This window comes from Salmo salar, chromosome ssa26 (genome assembly GCF_905237065.1).
Source record: "Salmo salar chromosome ssa26, Ssal_v3.1, whole genome shotgun sequence".
NCBI lineage: Eukaryota > Metazoa > Chordata > Actinopteri > Salmoniformes > Salmonidae > Salmo > Salmo salar.
This window is the reverse complement of record NC_059467.1, coordinates 10,849,799-10,871,240: the sequence shown is the minus strand read 5'-3', so window position 1 is coordinate 10,871,240 and position 21,442 is coordinate 10,849,799. Positions and strand designations below refer to the sequence as shown.

The window sequence follows — 21,442 nt, the reverse complement described above, 5'->3', positions numbered from 1 at the left end:
CAGTGGTAGGCCTGATCACCGACAACAACGAGACAGCCTATAGGGAAGAGGTCAGAGACCTAGCCGTGTGGTGCCAGAACAACAACCTCTCCCTCAACGTGATCAAGACAAAGGAGCTGATCGTGGACTACAGGACAAGGAGGGCCGAAGACTCCCCCATTCACATCGATGGGGCTTTAGTGGAGCGGGTTGAGAGCTTCAAGTTCCTTGGTGTCCACATCATCAACAAACTATCATGGTCCATTCCCCCTCAGGAGACTGAAAAGATTTGGCATGGGTCGTCAGATCCTCAAAAAGTTATACAGCTGCACCATCGAGAGCATCCTGATGAGCCTGGTATGGCAATTGCTCGGCATCTGACCGTAAGGCTCTACAGAGGGCTGTGCATACGGCCCAGTACATCACTGGGGCCAAGCTTCCTGCTATCCAGGACCTCGATACTAGGCGGTGTCAAAGGAAGGTCCCAAAAATTGTCAAAGACTCCAGTTACCCAAGTCATAAACTGTTCTCCCTGCTACTGCACAGCACTGGAGCGCCAAGTCTAGATCCAAGAGGCTCCTTAACAGCATCTACCCCCAAGCGATAAGACTGCTGAATAATTAATCAAATGGCCACCCGGACTATTTGTATTGAGCACCCCACCCCCCACCCACTGCTGCTACTCGCTGTTTATTATCTATGCATCGTCACTTTACCCCTGCCTACATGTACAAATTACCTCAACTAACCTGTACCCCCGCACATTGACTCAGTACCGGTACCCCCTGTATATAGCCATGTTGTTATTTTATTGTGTTACTATTTTTACTTTAGTTTATTTAGTAAATATTTTTCCTGAACTCTGTTTTCTTAACTGCATTGTTGGTTAAAGGCTTGTAAGCAAGCATTTCAAGATAAGGTCTACTGAGTGGGGCAGCGGTCTAAGGCACTGCATCTCAGTGTTAGAGGCATCCCTACACACCCTGGTTCGATTCCAGGCTGTATCACATCCGGCCGTGATTGGGAGTCCCATAGGGTGGCGCACAATTGGCCCAGCGTCGTCCGGGTTAGGGTTTGGCCGGGGTAGGCTGTCATTGTAGCTAAGAATTTGTTCTTTATTTGCCTTGCCTAGTTAAATAAAATACACTTGTTGTATTCAGCGCATATGACAAATAAAATGTTATTTTGATTTGATTTACAGGGTAAGGAAACCAATGTTTGACTTTGCTGATAGCTATTGTATAGAGGAAAAATGTACTTACTATGCTTGTCCCACCTATCAATCTTAAGATGAATGCACTAACTGTAAGTCGCTCGGGAAGAGTGCTAAATTACTAAAATGTCAAATGTACAAACAACCCCCTGTGACAAGTCATATTGGAAATAATCATAATCAAATACTATCACAGATTACATGTGTGATACTGTTGTATGAATGATAGTCGTTTCAGTGTACAATAAGCCCATACTGTCACACCTGTCGTATGAATATTTGGAAAGGCGCAGCGTGAGTAGAGTGCCACATTTTAATGATAGTGAAACTTCCAAAACAACAACGTTATAATGATCGTGAAAACTGTAACACACATAGGCACTCAAACAAAACAATATCCCACATCACAGGTGGAAAAAAGGACACACTAAGTATGATCCCCAATTAGAGGCAACGATTATCAGCTGCCTCCAATTGGGAACCATACACACACACCAACGTAGAAATATAATACCTAGAAACCCCTAGTCACGCCCTGACCTATTACACCATAGAGAACCCAGAGGGCTCTCTATGGTCAGGGCGTGACACATACACGGAACCATCAAAGCTACTCTGGACAAACTCAAGAGCGTGCAAGAGGAATGGATGACAATGATGTTTGTTAGAGTTCCAAAACTGATAAAGAATTGTGTGCCATTAATAAACACCTTTTTTGCATGTGTTAGTCTTGTTGAACCTAAAACTGCTGTGAGAAACGAATCATCAATATGGCTTTCTAGATCTGATGACTGATTGAATGATCAAAATGCATTCCAATAACATGGGGTGCCAACAATTACACATTTGGACAAATTATTTCACATGGTGTCTTTAGTAAATTTTAAAATGTAAATGCAAACACATGAGTTAAAATTAAGGCCTAATTATTTAAAAAAAAACTGTACAAATATATAAGTATTTACAAATACAGTTGAAGTCGGAGGTTTACATACACCTCAGCCAAATACATTTAATCCTAGTAAAAATTCCCTGTCTTAGGTCAGTTAGGATCACCACTTTATTTTAAGAATGTAAAATGTCAGAATAATAGTAGAGAGAATGATTTATTTCAGCTTCTATTTCTTTCATCACATTCCCTGTGGGTCACTCAATTAGTATTTGGTAGCATTGCATTGAAATTGTTTAACTTGGGTCAAACAATTCAGGTAGCCTTCCGCAAGCTTCCCACAATAAGTTGGGTGAATGTTGGCCCATTCCTCCTGACAAAGCTGGTGTAACTGAGTCAGGTTTGTAGGCCTCCCTGCTTGTACGCACTTTTTCAGTTCTGCCCACAAATTTTCTCTAGGATTGAGGTCAGGGCTTTGTGATGGCCACTCCAATACATTGACTTTGTTGTCCTTAAGCTATTTTGCCACAACTTTGGAAGTATGCTTGGGGTCAATGTCCATTTGGAAGACCCATTTGCGACCAAGCTTTAACTTCCTGACTGATGTCTTGAGATGTTGCTTCAATATATCCACATCATTTCCCTTCCTTGTGATGCCATCTATTTTGTGAAGTGTACCAGTCCCTCCTGCAGCAAAGCACCCCCACAACATGATGCTGCCACCCCCGTGCTTCATGGTTGGGATGGTGTTCTTCGGCTTGCAAGCTTCCACTTATTTCCTCCAAACATAACGATGGTCATTATTTTGGTTTCATCAGACCAGAGGACATTTCTCCAAAAAGTACGATCTTTGTCCCCATGTGCAGTTGCAAACCGTAGAACGGCTTTTTTTTTATGGCGGTTTTGTAGCAGTGGCTTCTTCCTTGCTGAGGTTAAGTCTATATAGGACTCGTTTTACTGTGGATATAGATACTTTTGTACCTGTTTCCTCCAGCATCTTCATAAGGTCCGTTGGTGTTGTTCTGGGATTGATTTGCACTTTTCGCACCAAAGTACGTTCATCTCTAGGAGATAGAACACGTCTCCTTCCTGAGTGGTATGACGGCTGCGTGATCCCATAGTGTTTATACTTGCATACTATCGTTTGTACAGATGAACATGGTATCGTCAGGCGTTTGGAAATTGCTCCCAATGATGAACCAGACTTGTGGAGGTCTCCATTTTTTTTCTGAGGTCTTGGCTGATTTCCCCATGATGTCAAGCAAAGAGGCACTGAGTTCGAAGGTAGGCCTTGAAATACATCCACACGTACACCTTCAATTGGCTGAAATTATGTAAATTAGCCTATCGGAAGCTTCTAAAGCCATGACATAATTTTCTGGAATTTTTCAAGCTGTTTAAAGGCACAGTCAACTTAGTTTATGTTAACTTCTGACACACTGGAATTGGGATTCAGTGAAATAATCTTTCTGTTAACAATTGTTGGAAAAATGATTTGTGTCATGCACAAAGTTGATGTCCTAACCGACTTGCCAAAACTATAGTTTGTTAACAAGAAATTTGTGGAGTGATTGAAAAACGAGTTTTAATGACTCCAACCTAAGTGTGTGTAAACTTCTGACTTCAACTGTATCTACAGAAATGTAGACAAAGTGCATACAGAGCCCCATATTTGTTTTTCAAAATACATGGATCAAGTATTTTCATTAAATAATATGGCTAAAAGTAAAGTAAAAAAAAATTATAACGAAATAAATAATACAATTGATTTCAATCCGGTTCTTCTTGGGCCTGTATGTTTGGAGTGGTGTATAATGTCATGTGCCAAAAACAAATGATGAGTTTGGAGACACCTTGTAGATCTAGAAGCTTCTTAGTATAGATTGCATGTTAGCACCATCAGTCGCTCATCTCTTATTGAAACTGGGGCTTTGGATTGAGATCTGGGAAAGTTTCCCAAAGGCATCCATAGTGTCCATGTCCAGGCCTGACTGAGGGCCTTGCTCGGGGTGGGCTGACAACCCCAAATCTGTTGTTATATCCAGGGGCAGGGTGCTCACCCTTGGTAGAAACTGGGACAGGGCAGGAACGCCTCTGTCCTGCCCCTGGAGCCTCTGCCTGCTGCCACCCAGGCTCACCAGGGTCCCATGCTTGTCAGAGACATAAATATTGTAGCCGTCTGGGAGGATGTTTTCCTTGAAGGAGCAGTCATCTTTCATATAGGTTTTCTATGGGAAGAGGAGGGAGAAAATAAGGTTTAGTGAATATGGAGTGACACACATAGGCCATTTGTCAGATCCTCTTCATCAAAGTGTATCATCCTGACTGACTCCTGCCAGGAGTTCTTCGAGAGCTATTTGCATAGAGTACACAGAGTCACTAGAGGCCAAGGCTGTTATTCCTGTTCCTTTCCAATGAGGATTTAACTTTACCATACCAGTGGACAAAGGTTGCTGCAGTGACATATAACCTATAGTAAACCATATATTTCTCAGTATTTGACAAACGTATTTTAAATCTGGTATGGAAATATAATGTAACATTTTATGCAACTCCAAACTATGAATTGCTGTTATTCACAAGTCGGAGCGGCATCTGAAATTGTTCAATCAATGTGAACGTTCAATCAATGTTACAATCAAAAGTCAAATGTGAGTGCTCTTACCGATGCGTACAGTCTCCCATTCCCTTCCATGCAGAGATACTGCGAGGCTGCTACTCCTTTGATTGCGACACAGCCCGTGTCTACAGGTCGGATTTCCACCAAACCTGTATCAACACAACAGGTCATTCAGTTCACTTTTTTTTCAATGTTTTTAAATTAAATATTTCAAAATAATAAAACAGTGACAGAAATACATAGTCATACCAACAGACAACCACAACACGTGATAAGACAAAACATATAAAACAGGTTTATATTGTGCCTAATCAGAATAATATCTCAAATTTGGGATGAAATGGAAAAAGTTCCTAACTCTCCTTGGATGTTATGAAGGAGAACCAGGTGGATATTGTGGTGGCTTTAGCTCTGTTGATTCTAGCGGTGGATCTCTCCAGGAGATAACAAGGCCTAGATCCACAGAGTGTTCAAGTGAGCCTCCTGATCAAACCATGCTTTCAAAATTGCCTTTTTTTTCCTGCAGTAAGCGCAGTTATAAGTGGATATTACTTTTTGGAGTTTAGACAGGTTTACACAATTTCTAAATTCATTGTATTGACTATTAGGCATATCTCTGATGTATGTAAGTATTATGAGCAACCTAACAGAGTTACCATTTTATAATCCACAAATTTCAAATTCATAATCACACGTTTTCAAATTACTCTCTCAAAGGATGCCAATACAATGCTCAACCAAAAGTTCACCACCTCTTTCATCAAAACAACCTATCCAGAATATGAGTTCTGGTTATGCAGTCTCCAATAAATATTGTGAATGACCTTGCCAGTGATATTCAAAGATGGCAAAGTGAATAGGGTCCCTATGTCTCAACAAAATGCTACTTTTTCATTGCTGCTCTATTTCTAGTTGTAGCCTACTTACTGTAAGAGCTCTGCTCAGGAGATCCGTGCACCTTGCCATTCTCGTTGATTAGCAAGTGCAATCCGTGTTTGGCCGCATACAGATGTCTGAGCCGGACAATCTGCCCCCATCCGTTGGCTATATGAGGCCCCGAGTCTGGCAGTGACAGACAAACAACTCCAACAGCAAAACACACGCTGACCATGCATACTGCAGTAACTGCAAGTGTCATTTTGCTCTCGACTATATCAAATTCTCTTTTCTGGTGCTTTTCTCTGTCTGTTATCCCAGACCGTCTCCCTTCTTTGTATCTGTCGTTATTTTCAAGCAAGACAACGTCCCAGCCGTTTTAAATGTGCTGCTTATCAGTACGATCGATAACCCTTTTCCCAAAGCCAATTCTGGGAACAACATAACACACTCTCTCGAAATCGTAGGTGACTGGGTGGCCCACGCCACGACCAAGGTTTTATAAGAGCAGTTAGCCCTTTAGTTACCGAAGTCAAAACATTGATGATCATAGAGTATTATAACTAATTGATTATAATGATATGTTTTGTTTAAACATGTAGATTCCATTTCATTTATATCCCTGTGTAATTCATAAGGTCTTGAGAAGTTAAAAGTGAATTATAGGCTACTGGATTGAAGTATAGCCATCCACTCGTCGTTATAATATAACAACAACCTTTTTAAATTAGGTTATACTAATGAAATCCCGTTTGCCATTGCTCAATCAGGGGGAGCGTTCCATTATTTCACTAAATGCCAAGGGTACAAGTCATGTGTAATTCAAACCAGCTCTGGCACCGGAGCGTATCTGTCTTTGTTGGACTTGGTCAACTCGCAGAAATAACAGATTTACCCCTCTGTTATCTGATTTTGACCGAGGGTTTCCGATGTTCAGTGTGCACTCGTGGTCAATTGACGAACTCCTCAGTGGACTGTGAAATGGAGGCCACATCGAAGTTAAACAGTAATTTAGAGCAAATATCCCCATTCATGAAAATGCAGCCGAGGACCTACATTTCAAAGCGCAGTATGCCAGATCAGGTAGTATTAAACTGTGTGGACGGTCGAGACATCTCTCGGTGAGTATTTTATATCAGTAGGCCAATATTTGTCAAAATACATGTTTTGTTTTTTTTTTAAATCAAACTGAAGTCTAACTTTATTCATAACATTATGATTTGACCGACTAAAGGGGAGACTACTTGAAGATTACTGACTAACCCATGGATTAACCACTACAGACCGTGCTCTGCCTAAAATAAATAGACTAATTCTGTAAACCAGATTATTTTTCACTCAGTGGTCCATGTCATGATACTCACTAGGTGGCGCACAATACCACATGATCCATTTTAAATTGAAAAGCGTCTTCGTGAGCTTCATGGAGTCTTATCTTGACACATTCAATTGGTTGGTGAAGTTCGCGCTAATGACGTCTTCAAAGATTTACAAGTATGTTGGATAGGAAAGGCCTGCTTTTGCGCACTGCGCAGTTGCCTTCGTTATTTGCACGGAGGCTAGCTGTCTTCTCGTCTGTTCAGGGTGATAGAGGTTGATGGTGAGTAGGGGAATCTAGGCTGGTTAACGAGATTGCAGTGCAGGCCTTTAACTCTTTTATAGCTACATTTAATTGTAGGCATACCGAAAAGGAAAAGTTATATTGCCATGCAGATGTTGTGTCTTTTACTTTTGATCAGTATGCCTTGTCAGTCAGTATCATGCCCATAGTCTCACACAGGCTCCTTGCCTCTGATGATCGAATGGCGACAAAAACGTTGTGTTTACTGGGTGGTAGACCTCGCGAAATGTTTGCTCCAGACCTCTTAGTAAGAGTCAGTTGGCGTGCCTCGACCAATGGCCTCAGCAACAGTGAATTGAAGGCCTGCACTGCAATCCTGTGCAGTGACCTGATGGTGACATTTGAGAGCACGCCTTCGTGCTTTGGATGAGTGAGTAACGTTCATTGCGCTGCTTGAGTCACAGTTTAAACTAGGCTCTCTTGCCAGGCCAAACTGTCTGGTGAAAGACTTTAGAAAAGTGATGTCATGCTGAAATGAATCCGTGGTTTCTGTGTGATGCGCAGTGCAGAGGATGTGACGTTCATAGGCCTACTGATGTACAGTACTATTTGACCTATGTGGTTATCCTGATTCCCCATCAAATGAGAGTTGATTCCTCTGCTAATGCACTCACTGGCAGGCAACTTCCATCAGTTATTGTACATATATTGTAGTTTTATTGTAACATAGGGTAACATAGTGTAATGTGGCGTTAATCCTGTTGCCCAAGATTTATTGAGGCCACTCCTTTTGGGGCTCATTGAAAAATACTGTCGTACAATATAAATATTCTGAGAGAAAAGAGTAGAGCATATAAAGGATACCATCGTCCCTCTATAAACTGCAGATGGATTTTGTGCATAGCGTTCACAGCTATTGTAGTGCATTGGGAAAACTGCAAACAAGTTGACACACAGAGTGATGTCATTGGCTGCATAATACGCATGTGTTACGTAGAGTCATGTTCTAGTTCCAAGGAAGTAGGCTTAACCATCTTCTAAAGCTCCAATGAAATTGGTTTGTGCATGAAATAAGGGAAGTGGCCCATGGCCTCCACTGTTTCTGCTGAAATGGTGACCATCGGCACCATGATTACAGGTCCACGTCATTTCCTAAATTCCCCAGGACAGAAAGCATTACACAGCATGGAAGTGAAAGAGGGGAGAGTCTTTTCAGCAACTTTTGAAGTACCTTGTCTTCATAGGCAAACATCTGGAGGATCTCAAACAGACACCCCCTTCTTTCTCTCTTTCTCTCATACATATTTTAAGCACACATGTTAAGATTCTGGTAGGGATGCATGCATTTGGTGTTTTGCATTCTGACCCAAAGCCTGTTGGGTTGTTTTTCTCTGTAATGTTTTGAGTTTTATCTTCAGGTGGAATACTGTGGGACTGTTAATCCTAGCCGATATCCTAGCCGACCTGAGGATCAACAGTAAATACATCTGATTCCTATCAGGTCGAAACACACACCACCCAGAATGTTTGCACCGCAGTGACGAGCGTGGGATGCGGCTCGAAAACGTACCTCAATCCAATTATCCCTTTATCCGAAATGACAAATCAAGAAGATTGAAATACTGCTCGTTTTTTTTTATGAATCGGCATTTTTTCGTCCTCGCGTTAGTGAATGCTAAAGCTAGCCTAGCACGAGGACGAAAAAGGCAGTTTAATAAAAAAACAAGGAGTATTTTAATCTTCTTGATTTGTCATTTTGCATAATGGGATAATTAAGAGTACAGTGACATCTTCCATCCCTGGATTGAGGTATGTTTTCGAGCCATATCCCGCGCTCATCACCGCGGTGCAAACATTATGGGTGGAATGCATTTCGACTTGAAGAAAGCTACCAAACTTCAAGTCGAGTTTTGGCTAATTCAATCCATAGATTTAGCCATTTAGAACAACAATATACTAATTTCCATTCCTCAGTGTCGCAGTACATTCAAGTGAGACACTATCAAGGTTTTACCGTGTTACACTGAAACATTATGTGACGAAATGGGCAGCAGCGTGACACACCCTGGCTCTGATGCCCTCCTATGTGCCAAGTTCTGCCAACCACACTCGGGTCTGCCAGGCTGCCTATTATCACGGCTGAATAAAGCTAAACCAAGGGGTTACACTGAGGAGCCAGTCACCTGATAGTACGCCAGGTGTTTATGAACACAAACGGTTGTTTGCATGTGGTTTAGGCCAGGTGTGGCTATTTGAATGTCCTTGCGCCTGGCTGATGTGCTTCAGCGCCTCGCTGTTTTATTTTGCCAATTAACAGTGCCATAGTGCCATAGTGCCATAGATCAAAACTCCACTCGTCGATGTCTTGAGAGAAGTTAGTAAATCTGAAGCATCTATATTGTGGTTGAATAGCAGGGAATAATGCAACCTTAGAAAAATGAACACAACCACCAGAAACATTTCCATTAGATGCTCTCTGCCGCTGCGCTTATGAGGGATAGGTAGCCCCACACAATCTCATTTTGTTTTGACAGTAGAGAACAATTGAGCCCCGTCCCGTTTCATCCATCTCCTCTCATTGCCCCCCCCCAGAGAGGATCCAGTCTCACTGGCGTTAAAGACTCAGGCTTCGCTTGTGTTTGCCGGCTGGATAAAGCAGCAAAACCCTATAAGCTGGGGATTAGGAGGTGCGATACCCATGGAATCCAGGGACTCTGTGAGGGGGCCTAGATAACTAAGTGCTCAAGGTGCCCCTGCCAGTCAGCAACACGCCTGGCCTCAACCCGCTGCAGCATGATGCTTTAATCATTCTTCACAAGTGGCATCTACACGGATGGCTTTGGACACCGTTGATGATCTTGGAGTGAAAAAGACTGATTTGTGTGTATGTTGGGGGTGCATGTGTGCAGTTGTCAGTCATAAATAGCTTTTGGCAGTGAAAAACAGTTTGTGGAGATTGTTTGTGCCGTTCACAATTCCGCAATATCACTTTCATTTCGCGTATTTTTTTGTTGCTAAATACATTTTTAGTTTGACCGTTTATTTAACAAAGACTTTGATACTCTACCTCACATCACATGCCTTGTCAGTTCCCCAGTGCCGAACCCCTCGTGTTCACTGAACTCTGTTAGGGCAGTGTGGCAGAGGGACAAAATCACATTGGAAATGTAGGATGGCTGCCTTCATCCTACCTTGTTGGAATGCTCCAACACTATCCTCCACTGCCTATTTACATAGCACCGTCGGACAACCATTCAATTACCCATCCCTGTTAGTGAACAAATCGTTGCAAGTTTCCCTGGCTGTCTCTGTGAAGTCTTTTTTTGTGTTTTACAGAACTTGAAAGGCACATCTGAAATAGAAAGACATGTTGGCTCATGGGTTGATGGATGTTTATTTGGTTGACAGACAATAGAGACAAGGCAGATAGATGGAGTGTAGCCACTATTTTTAGGGATTGTTTACAATCCTTAAACATTGCAGCCTCAGTTTACTGGAGCAGAAAGCTGTCATTCTTTCAGGCAAAGACAAGGCTCCATTTAGCTCGAGCTACCCAGTGGACAGAAATACATGTGTATTGAGTGGCCACACCTGTCTCACTCTTCCAAGGCTATTTTTCTTTGAGGCATTTATCAAAATGGACAGTTCAACAAAGAAATAACTTGGAATTGACGTAACTTGCTTTCCTCTCCTCAGTTTGACAAATATATTTCTGGTTTCGCCATTGAATAATGTGTATTGTAGTACGATAGATAAAATAGTATTTGATGTAACTTTTAACTTGAAGTTCTGTGAGTTCGAGGGCCATTTTGGAATTCTGAACTCCTACGTTATCACAATTCTTTCCAAAACCGTTCAGTCAAATTATTGCACAACTGTTGTCGTCAGAAACAAGTGTTAGTCTGTGAAGACTTGTTCCAACAAGGGGTTCAGACAGGAAGGAGTCATATTACAACATTGGTGAGTTTTATTAACTTCACATTTAAGTTAGGCATTAGTCATGTGCACAGCACATACGTCAAGATATTTTAACAAGACCTGTATAAAACTACAGATAATAAGGACGATGGGTAACAAGACCACGGGACTCAAAGCGCTCCGATGGATGCAGAAACAGCACAGCAGTGGAAGAAATAAGCACCCGTAGGAGACAATGGATAGCTTGTCATTCTGCGTTTTGAAGTTCTCGTCTCCGTGCCGTCTCATCAGATAGATTCGGGGATAGATGACATGTCTGAACGATTGTTCCAAGCTGTCTTGTCTACACGGTGCACTTCTGAGATCATTGTGTTGGTGTTGCTTGCGTTGTGTTGCTTGTCCACTTGCTGTATAAGCAAATGAGGTGACTGCTGGGGTTGGAACGGGGTCGATGGGAGAGGTCACAGAATATTTGCCAGTGGCTTCTGTCTTTTTGTAAACATTATGGTGAGCCATGCAAAACAGTCTGTTGGGGAAGGTTTGGCACAGCTGTGGCAAAGGGGGAAAAAGTTATGGGATTGGCAGTGCAGACTGATGTCTCGGGTGACTAAATAATATTACCAACAGGTGTTTTGAGCATCCAGGTCATATGTGACAATATTAAGTTAGGTACAGCAATGGATAGCTCTCTGGCTAGTTGGTCTCAGGAGCTGGATGGTATGCAAGAGCATCATAGTCTTGACTCATTTTGGCTGCCGTGTGCTCGTGTCTTTTTGAAGGGCAAAACGGGATCCAGGTTAGGATTGTTTTACGGGAGACCTAGACTTCTACAGCAGGTGTTTTAGAAATGGACACCGAGAGTTCACCAACAACACCCTGAGATATTTGCTGGAGCCTCAGCCATTCTATTTTTTACTACTACCCAGTGAGCTGCATTTAGAAAAGCTATTTGCTGTGTCAAAGTTACGCCTCATTAGATTTCTCAGGATTCGGACGCTATTGTTACTTTTGTCATATTGAATATAAAACAATGGGCCTTTCGCTTCCAGTTTGAGTTGTCTAAAATCAGTACTGTACATTGTAAACTGCCATGGTATGTGGAATGTTGAACCTGAGATGGAACCCTCTCAGAAGAGAATGAACACCACCGTACAATCTAGAACTATTCTAATAGTCCCAGTCGGTGTTAGATAGAACGTTACAGCCCTGCCCGCTTGTGGGGAAACCAACCGGTGGCTACATAGGCTGCCCTATTGGCTCAGAGTAAAAACGTTACCTTTTTCAAATGCAACTTTCTTGTTGTCTGCGTGTTTTAGTCAATTACAAAACAACATTTTACGAAAAGTACAACATGCCTAAAGATAACTTTTCAACATTGCCAGCTTCCTAGTGTTCTCACTACTTAGAAAAAAACCGTAACGTTGTAGGTCTTCCCTCATGCCCCTTTTCATGACAGTGCTAGCAGCAACGTGAGTGAGTGGTAGCTAGCTTACATTAGCCAAGACCAACAACACGAACGGACTATACAGCTACAAGTGATGAGTGGGGTTACAAACGGACTATACTAAACAAGTTAAATGTCTTAGCTGTGATGAAATGTTTTCCACACACATAGCTACGTGTAGCCTATCTTGGACACCAGGCCCCCAGATTTCCCGCTCTCCCACGCCAAATAGCCTGAAGCCACAACACAGGGGTCTTCTCGCAGGCTCTATTTCCCTACGTGGGAGCATTGCGAACCGTAGGTCAGGTTTTTTTTGGACCTGGTTACATTGAAGAACACAGCAGCTTTTCGACATTGTAAAAAAAAAAAAAACGACGACGAAGTTGCCTCTTTTACAATGGGGGTCAATAGGAAAGAATGTTGGTTTCCTCCAATTTGTGGTCGAGGGAATTACTTATTATTACGTGAATGCCGACTGGGACTATAGACAGACAGAGAGAGAGACACCCTCTGGCATGGACCATCTATCTCCTGGTCAACCCCCTTTGTCTGTGAATGAATGTTCCCAAAGGAGGAATAACAGACTTTTTGAAGCAGCAACACTATGCTCCGCCAGTTACCAGGGGTTATATTTACAAAATATATAAAGAAAAATATAGGGTTACTGGTTAAGCATATAGTGCAGTCTAACAGCTGTCTGTAAATATTCCCACCATGATCATCCTTTCTAAAAGTAAATCACAGGGTAAAGATAGCTCAAACGTGACAAGGCGCAACTGGGACAAAATGGCTGCCTGAACTTCTGCCTATGGCATGGTGCTCCGAGAAGATTAGGGCTAATCTCAAACTGGTTCAACAGAATTACTTCAGGGCGAACTCTAGAAACGTTTTGAGGGGGTTTGTTGATTATGTGAGGTAGAGGATAGATAACAAGGACAGTGGGGGCAATGGGAGGCAATGCATGTCGTCCCCCCCCCAAAAAAAATGATGTATAGCTTTTCGGTGTACACACTTGGGGAAAACAACCTGTGACAATCATTACATAATCGTGCCTTCTTTTTTTGCACTCAGGGAGGAGCCCTGATGCTGAACTTGTGATGATATATCCTCTACACAGCTGAGGACTTTGATTTTTTTTTTTTTTACTTCCCGTCATAAAAGCTGTATGTTATAGAGTCATGGCTATGGTTTCTGCCGTTTGTGTCAGCACGCTGACCTTGCCTATAAACTCTCAAATTCTCTGCTTATACAGTGTCAAGAAGATGCCTCTCTCTATCCAGAGTCTTATAGATCTGACAAAGATTGACTGCAGAAAAGTTCAAAGTTCAACCCCCTGGCAGAGCTAAAAACAGATTTGAGAGGATAGGACTTCAACGCGGCTCATTCTGTAACCAGTAGTAAGATGATACTGTTTCAATTAGACTCCAATGCCTACAAAGAGTCCTTCCATTGGACAATTGCTTCTGCATCTAAAACCAATCATTTTGATATCATTTCACTTGTTTGAACGTCGGTCTAAGACTTAAAAGTTAATTCCATGGAAGATAAACAAGTCATATAAAAGTATCCTTTGCTCTGTCGCTGTAGAATATTTTGTCTATAAACAGTGCAAAGAAAACCATAATTAAACAAAGGAATCTCACTTACCCAAACACTTAATAGCAGCAGACTTCTGATAAATTAAAAAAACATAAATAAATGTGTTGATTTCTGAAATTCCACCTGAAGTGAGGACCCGTTTCCCCCAAATACAAAATTAGTTTTACATAATAAATAAACTGATATACAAACTTATACATAACATTTTAAACAGGATGATACACTTAGTCTTGCATAAAACTCCAGTTAAAAGTGCATCGTTTTGAGTCCCCCTCACCCCACCTTTTTATTGAGGTTAAGTCTATTTCTGAGTGACTCAGATTCTTGGCAAGAAATGCGTCACCGTCATGGCTGGTGACACTCGGTTTCCTCTTTTTGTTTTACCGGTCTTGCTTAGTCCAATGTACATCGTCGGGTATGCCACCGATTCGTAAGCGTTGTAATTATTTGCCAGGAGAGTTTCTTTGAATTTGCACTCGTTGTTGTAATGAACCTAAAACAGAGAAGATTAGAAAGATGTTTAAATGATAGGCTATAGGTGTCGTATGAGCAGTATAATAGCATAGACGAGAGCTAGACGTGACCTACTTTGTGGAAATTGAAACTTGACAAAAATATTGTATAGTGTTTCTAACAGTTATATTCCATATCCTTTTAATGAATGACATGCGGGGTAGGTTAGTCCATTTGACTGCTTGGTTTTGCCTTTGACGTTGACGCTTTTGTTTGGTAGGGATAACCGGGTCAGGTGATTTTAAAACGGATTCTGTAAGAGCCACAATCCAACTATTTAACTATCCCATCAAGAGCAGTCGTGAATGTGTTGTGGGGTCTAAAGGCAGTGTGTGTGTGGGTGGTCTTTTTGGCCAGTTCATCTTTACTCTGAGAAGGACAGTAGGTGCATGTGGTGGCTGGCAATGCTAAGAATGGAATGCGCAGTCTGAATGATCTACTGCACTACCATTCCTGGGTTTATCCGGCCCACAATGAAAACATGGCCAGGCACTGGAAACATGCCATAACCCAGTCCGACAATGTGACGCGGAAAGGGGCTGTCGGGGGGGTGCTGTGGTGTAGGAGAGGAAGTGGTTGCTACAGCTCAAATGGTGACATGTCATCGAGTAGGCTACCGATAATAACATCTACCGGCGGAAATCGACCGTAAATCATCTCGTACACTCACAGATCCGTACAGCTTCCCTTTGCTGTTCATGGCCACGAATAGACTGCTTTGGACGCCAAAGATTGTCACAACTCCTCTCTCTACTGGGGATATCTCAAGGAGACCTGGAAAGAAGGAAACAAATAGTCTTGTATGTGGTTCACAAGCAACTAACTTCATATCACGTCATCAGTTGATTTCACTCATGTCTGGAGACAGAAACAAACCTTTTTCAAATTGTGCAAGCATGCATCCTCCAAGAAAGAGGCTTGTAGTCACTGTCAATTTAGAAGCACTTTAGGCCTTAACAAAGGCAAGTGATAATAAACACCAAATATCAGTTGGTATTGTGTAATATATAAGAAATATTCACTATTAGCAATTGTGAATATTAAATATTCAATGCAATTCAACAATAAAGTACTGTATTGCTGTTTTGCTATGTATTTGCTGCAGCATACTGTAAATTATTGTGCGTTGTGGGGGAAATATTGTGGGAGGAGAAGGAATCGCTGGCTCATTAACATATTTTAAGGTGTACCTTGTAGTGGCTATATTTGTTGCATCCAGTAGCGAACGTCCTGTACCAATTTAATTGATATGTGGTAGTAGTTCCCTGACAATTTAAATGTATATAGGGAACAGATCAGAGTGGTAGCGAGTCTTATAAACCTTTTAATGGTTGAATATTTACCCAGGTCCGTTTGCCCTGTAATCGGCCCGTTTGGAAGACTTTGTTTCAGTCTCTAGAAGTGCAAGTGATAGAAAGCACCATTAATATGCTGTAATATGCCTAATGCATACAGCCAACTTGCTTGCTCTAATCCCTTGACATTACAGTAAAATACTGTAGAAATAATTTTCTTACAGTTTAATAGTCACTTTTAATGTCTTGCACTGTATTTCATTGCTGTGCCATCAAGTTACCATGAATATCTCAGTATTGCATTGACAAGATATCTTGTTGTAATTACAATTATTTTGAAGACCAATGTATCCTCAACTACAACAAAATTTTCAGTAACAGTTACAGAAATGTTTACTTGCTATGACTTGTTACTTGCTATCAACCTTGGTTGAATGCACTGACTAAGTTGTTAAGGACAAGGGCACCGTTGAATGAACAAAAGGTAAATGTAAAAATGAAAACTTGCAAAGAACACTGGGTAATGTGTCGCTGCATGGGTATTTCCAGTAATATACTGGGTAATGTGTCGCTGCATGGGTATTTCCAGTAATATACTGTAAAGTATATTACAGTAAAAATGTTGGTACCATAAAATGATAACAGTAGCTGTTCTGTAAAATAAATTAGAGTAACCTACTGGCCAATTGCTGCCAGTAAGTTACTGTACATTTTACAGGAAATGTTTGACATTGCATTAACAAACATTGACAATTTTTTTTTTTGTTACAGATCAGGTCAATCAAGCACGCCTATGGACCTCTGATTCTGTTCTTGTGCCTTTTTGTTAAAAGTGTGCAAACTGAAGCATCATATGTCACTTTTGAGTCCAGAATGATGTCTAACTCCCTTTTTTAAATGTGTTTTCATGGCGACTAGAACAGTTCAAACAGAATCTATGTAATGTATCTCGCTTGAATTGTGTGTCATGTCTCAAAATAGGCCAAGGGAACACAAAACAACCTTTAAATTCACAGGCAGACCAATATAGGGGCGTATTTGTCACATTATGTCGTTGAGAAGATACAGGGTCATATTTGCAATGACAACTGTTAGACAATTAAATGTTTGTTATTATTTGTGTCTGCAAATGTAATCGAATATGACTTTGTCTCGAGCTGACATTAATTTGACACGCAAGGGGTTAATTTACCGTAACATATGGGTTTATCTCCGTCCTAACTTTAGGACGTATTGGATCTTGGCTTGGTTCCTAGAAATCTCTGATTTCAGACACTGGTTTCAGAGTGGAAAGCACCCACACGTCATTTTTAGCCTCCAGATGTTCCAACGCATGCCCACCTTATTCGCTCCTTTGACACAAGACACTTAGGCCTATGTATTTAATAGGAGCATCGCTTTTTAGATTGCTAGCATAGCACTGCATGTCACCGATGCCACACAGACAACATATTTCATCAGCAGTGAAATAAGAATCACATTCTAATCCTGCAATCAAGTCCTATCTATTCCACTTTCAAATTAAACACATTGGTGAGGCATTTCAAACCGTGCCAAGAGACCCCTGCCCCGACACTGACACTATCACATAATATGCCATATATTCATATCGCGATAATATGTTTATGAAGACACAATCTAGCAGTCACTTCAAATAAGTATAGGCTAATTGGAATACACAAGTGGCACATAAAAACGTGTGTTTTTATACATCATTTTTGGCGGCGTCAGTCACTAATATTCTTTTATAATTGATTGCATGAAATATGTTATATGAAATATTGCATTTCATTTTATGAATAGCCTAGGCCTATTCTAATACCAATGGCTCGCACGGGAACGGGCTATAAGTGCATGGAATGACCAGGCAGGCCAGAGATCAGGTTGGGAATGACAGCACAAGAGGCATATGCAACGAACGCGAGAAGGCAGTCTAATGCGTGAAAAAGTCGAAATAATCACGTTGAACTTACTGTAACGGTTTTCACTGTGCACTCCTGTTATTCTCCCATCGGGTGAAACTTGAATATGAAAACCAATTCCTACATTGCAATAAAGACGTCGTAGCCGTTTAATGCCCATAAGATAGTCGCTGTCTCGGTTTATCTCTCTCTTCTCCCCGGGGATCCGAACCAAGGACCGCGAGTAGAGTGTCTCCCAGTGTCGTTCCACTGTGCCATTCAGCCTGCCTGGGAACGGGGCACAACGCACCAAACTAGTCATCAGTCCCAAGACCAATATTGGTAAGAGGGCCGATTGAAAAGCCATCCTTGCCAACACTGCAGTAGCCTACAGTGTTTGTTGAGGGAGTTTAAGGGACTAAAAATATCACCCCAGTGCCGGCCTTTACGTTGAACTCCGAATAAGAAAAAACGAACGAATGAAAAAAAGCAACGAAAGACGCTCATTCCAAGACAAAGATGAGTTCCCGTTGGTGCGACATCTATTATTGCTTGGTATGACTGTCCTTTCGGAGGTAACGTGTCTAGATTCGAGTCGAACTTGTCCAAGTAGAAGTTGGGAAGTGTTGGCCGTCTAGGCAAGCGCGGCTCAGCCATGCCGCTTTTCCCTCGCCGACGATATTTATATCTGCTGCGAAATTACATCACGCACTACCTACTGCATCACGGGACAGTATTCTAAGCGACTCTAAACAGACGGATCCCTCATAATGTACATGCTGTGCCAAGGGTGGGGAGGGAGGGGGGCGTTTAACAAATGTCAAAACTAGACTTGCCCAGATAACAAAACGACATTTGCCAGTGTTCACTCATATTGAAAAGAGCAAGACTGCGGGAAGTTGTCTACACAAATAATGCCCTTATCTAATATTGAAAATTAGAATAAAGACGTTGTAATAGGGTTTCATTGTGTAAAGCTTCTTTCATTATCGGACTGAAATGAAATAATTTATCTATGGGAGGATGTAAAATAGGAAACAGCCAAGTTTACTGACTGCGGTGTCAGACAGGAGACAGTTCTATAAATGAACAATAACAGGAAAAAACAAAAGTTGAATTCAACGAATTGAAAACACTAATTTAAGCCTGGCAGGGAAAAAATGACCCCGGTTCTTAAAGAGAACAATGGTGAGACTAAATAGAATATGAAAAGCATGATAAGTAGATGCTCCGATTGATAATCTGCCCAGTGAAAATAGTGGCACAGAAAAGCCATTCACGACTTATTCCGTTTTCTTTGCCTGCCTTGTGGAGGATATCGCGACAATGCGAGTCATTAGGCTATTTGCTGGCTCTAGCTCTGTCATAGTTATAATAACATCAATAAAGTGTAGACTGTAACATCGCTGATAATGATAAAAACAATTATTATTCAATTTACGAATTAATTTGCAGTGCCGGTGCTTCATCAGGAGAAAGATCAGTTTGAGAATGTGGACAATGCAGAATGCTTGGTCGCGTTTCATGTGGTCCATACGCTTAGTAAATGTTTTGGGGGGGGAAAAAGGTTTGTGTTACATAGCCAATATCAGGGTGTCCCAAAGCAGTGAAAGTGTGTTTTTCTTGTTTTCGGTTACTGCGTTCGTCTGTGTCCAAATAATGCCCAAATTCCATCAGTGGCAGTCTGCATGAACTGTCTGTCTACTATAAGCCACCCATTTTGGTTCTACAATACATAAGTTACTTACATCTCTACACGTTGGTGAAATGGATTGGGGGAAACATTTTCATTAGGCTAGTCAAAACTGTTAGGTAAAATATGTTTCATCTTGAGTGCGCACTGGTGCCAAATAGGGTTGTGAACAGTAAGTACCCTCGTTCATCTCTGATAAAAAATATATATATGTTTTGCCTTTTCGTGTATCTCTAATAACACACTGAGATCGCTATGCTTAGAGAAAGAAACTAACAGGCTACCCCTTGGAAAATCGTTGGTGGGTTTACCGGCGCTCTTGTGGACCCTGAACTCCCCCAGTCACAAGCTGATGATCCTCATGAAAACTTCTCATGTTCACGGTTGGGTAATTCTCAATGTATAGGCTAATAACATTCCCCCCCCCCACACTCTATGCTGCAAATTGGAACTTTGAATGCAGTCAGATCTTGGAGCCGTACCCCGAGTTGCTCAACCTTTCGCTTGGCGACCCCTCTCTCCTGGGTTCGCTAGTTCACTATACGCTGCCTGCTGATGACACAGAAGACGCGTCTATTTCAGTCGGTTCATTTGATCTTTTTCTTTGTCTCACAAGTGGGCTGTTTGTTCTCTGCCTTATGGATCATCAAAAAGATCGGGAGTGACATTTTGTTGTTGCGTTGGCAGCGATCACTGAGGTACACCATGGATTGTGACTCGTTACCATTGTACACATCCAGTACAACTTTGGTCTGTTTGTACACGTTTGCGCATCGACTCTGGAGGTTCCCCCCCCCCCCCCCATGTCAGCTGAGCTTCAGGCCTATACTTTCCCTTGGTTTCGTTTTGGATCAATTCCTTATAAGTGATGGGAAATACACTATTGTGTAAATGAAGCAGACATCAAAAAGCTTTTCTGGACAAAAATCGGACAACCCAAACAAATGTTTTAATAATTGATTTAATAACTTGCAGACTTTTTCAAGCAAATATAATGGACTTTACACGGTTTCTAACGGTCCTTTTGAAGATGCAAGTTATTTGCCATACTTCAAGTGACGTTTTTCCCTTCATGTAGTGCTGCTCTCCATGGTACTGTAATTTGAATCGGCATTTTTAAGTAGGCTACACATCGCGCTGCATAGGGATTCCCTATCAAAGGGTAACGTTTTGTTTGACTTTTTTTTAATTAACTGTCTTAATGTTAGTTGTTCGGTTGCTCAATATTATTATTTTTTACTGATATTTGACTGAACACAGTTTCGACGTTGCTGTCTTCATAGCTTGAGGCTACTCCACATCTAAGCCTGTAACTTTTGAGCATGTCTTTTAAACGTGTGAAATAAGCACACCATTCATTTGTAAAGAGGATGTTTGCATCAGACCTTGAATCTGACAGCACTTTCATCAATTGGCAGGTGGTTGTAGCCTGTTTTGGTCCAAATGTATTGTTCTCTTCGCTCAATCTCTCCTGGTCAGCAAGGCAATCGACAAGTGTCTATGATGTCCTCTGCTTTCGCCCTTTTACCTGACGATTTCGAAGGACACCGTCAACTTAAATTGCCCTCAAGTCTGCACGTGAAAACCCACCCCTTGTGTGTATTATGCAAGGAACTGTTCACAGTTCCATTCACTCAACTTTAAGGCTTTTCTTTTTGTTGTAATCGGCATTTATAAATAGAAATGTGCGAGCTTTAAAGGACATTGACCCAACTGCATGCAACTGTGATCTATAAACTCAAATTGTAGGCTATGCGTTGATAAGCTGTGATAGTCACACTGTGTTTTGAGTTTAGGTGTTGCTGGTATCCATAACTGCTCATTTGTGGTAAAACAAACCGTAGAAGCAATACCCCAGTTTGAAATCTATTTTGTTAAAAGGAACATGATGACAACATTTTAAGATGCTCTAGGTCTAGGATTATGCATTTTGCATAGTGC

At 41.5% G+C, this 21,442-nt stretch overlaps 2 protein-coding genes across 2 annotated transcripts; both read right to left on the bottom strand.

Moving 5' to 3' along the window:
• Positions 1–3,574: 3,574 nt before the first annotated feature.
• On the bottom strand, positions 3,575–6,101 carry LOC106586997 (fibroblast growth factor 19-like). The gene is made up of 3 exons (XM_014174782.2): positions 5,629–6,101; positions 4,747–4,850; positions 3,575–4,309 (listed from the first exon to the last, which is right to left on the bottom strand). The coding sequence occupies exons 1-3, from the start codon at positions 5,837–5,839 to the stop codon at positions 3,989–3,991; spliced, it is 636 nt and encodes a 211-aa protein (XP_014030257.1). The 5' UTR covers positions 5,840–6,101; the 3' UTR covers positions 3,575–3,988.
• Positions 6,102–13,474: 7,373 nt separating this feature from the next.
• LOC106587136 (fibroblast growth factor 4B) lies at positions 13,475–18,504 on the bottom strand. The gene is made up of 3 exons (XM_014175182.2): positions 17,881–18,504; positions 15,283–15,386; positions 13,475–14,592 (listed from the first exon to the last, which is right to left on the bottom strand). Exons 1-3 carry the CDS (start codon positions 18,173–18,175, stop codon positions 14,416–14,418), a joined length of 576 nt encoding a protein of 191 aa, XP_014030657.1. The 5' UTR covers positions 18,176–18,504; the 3' UTR covers positions 13,475–14,415.
• Positions 18,505–21,442: the final 2,938 nt, after the last annotated feature.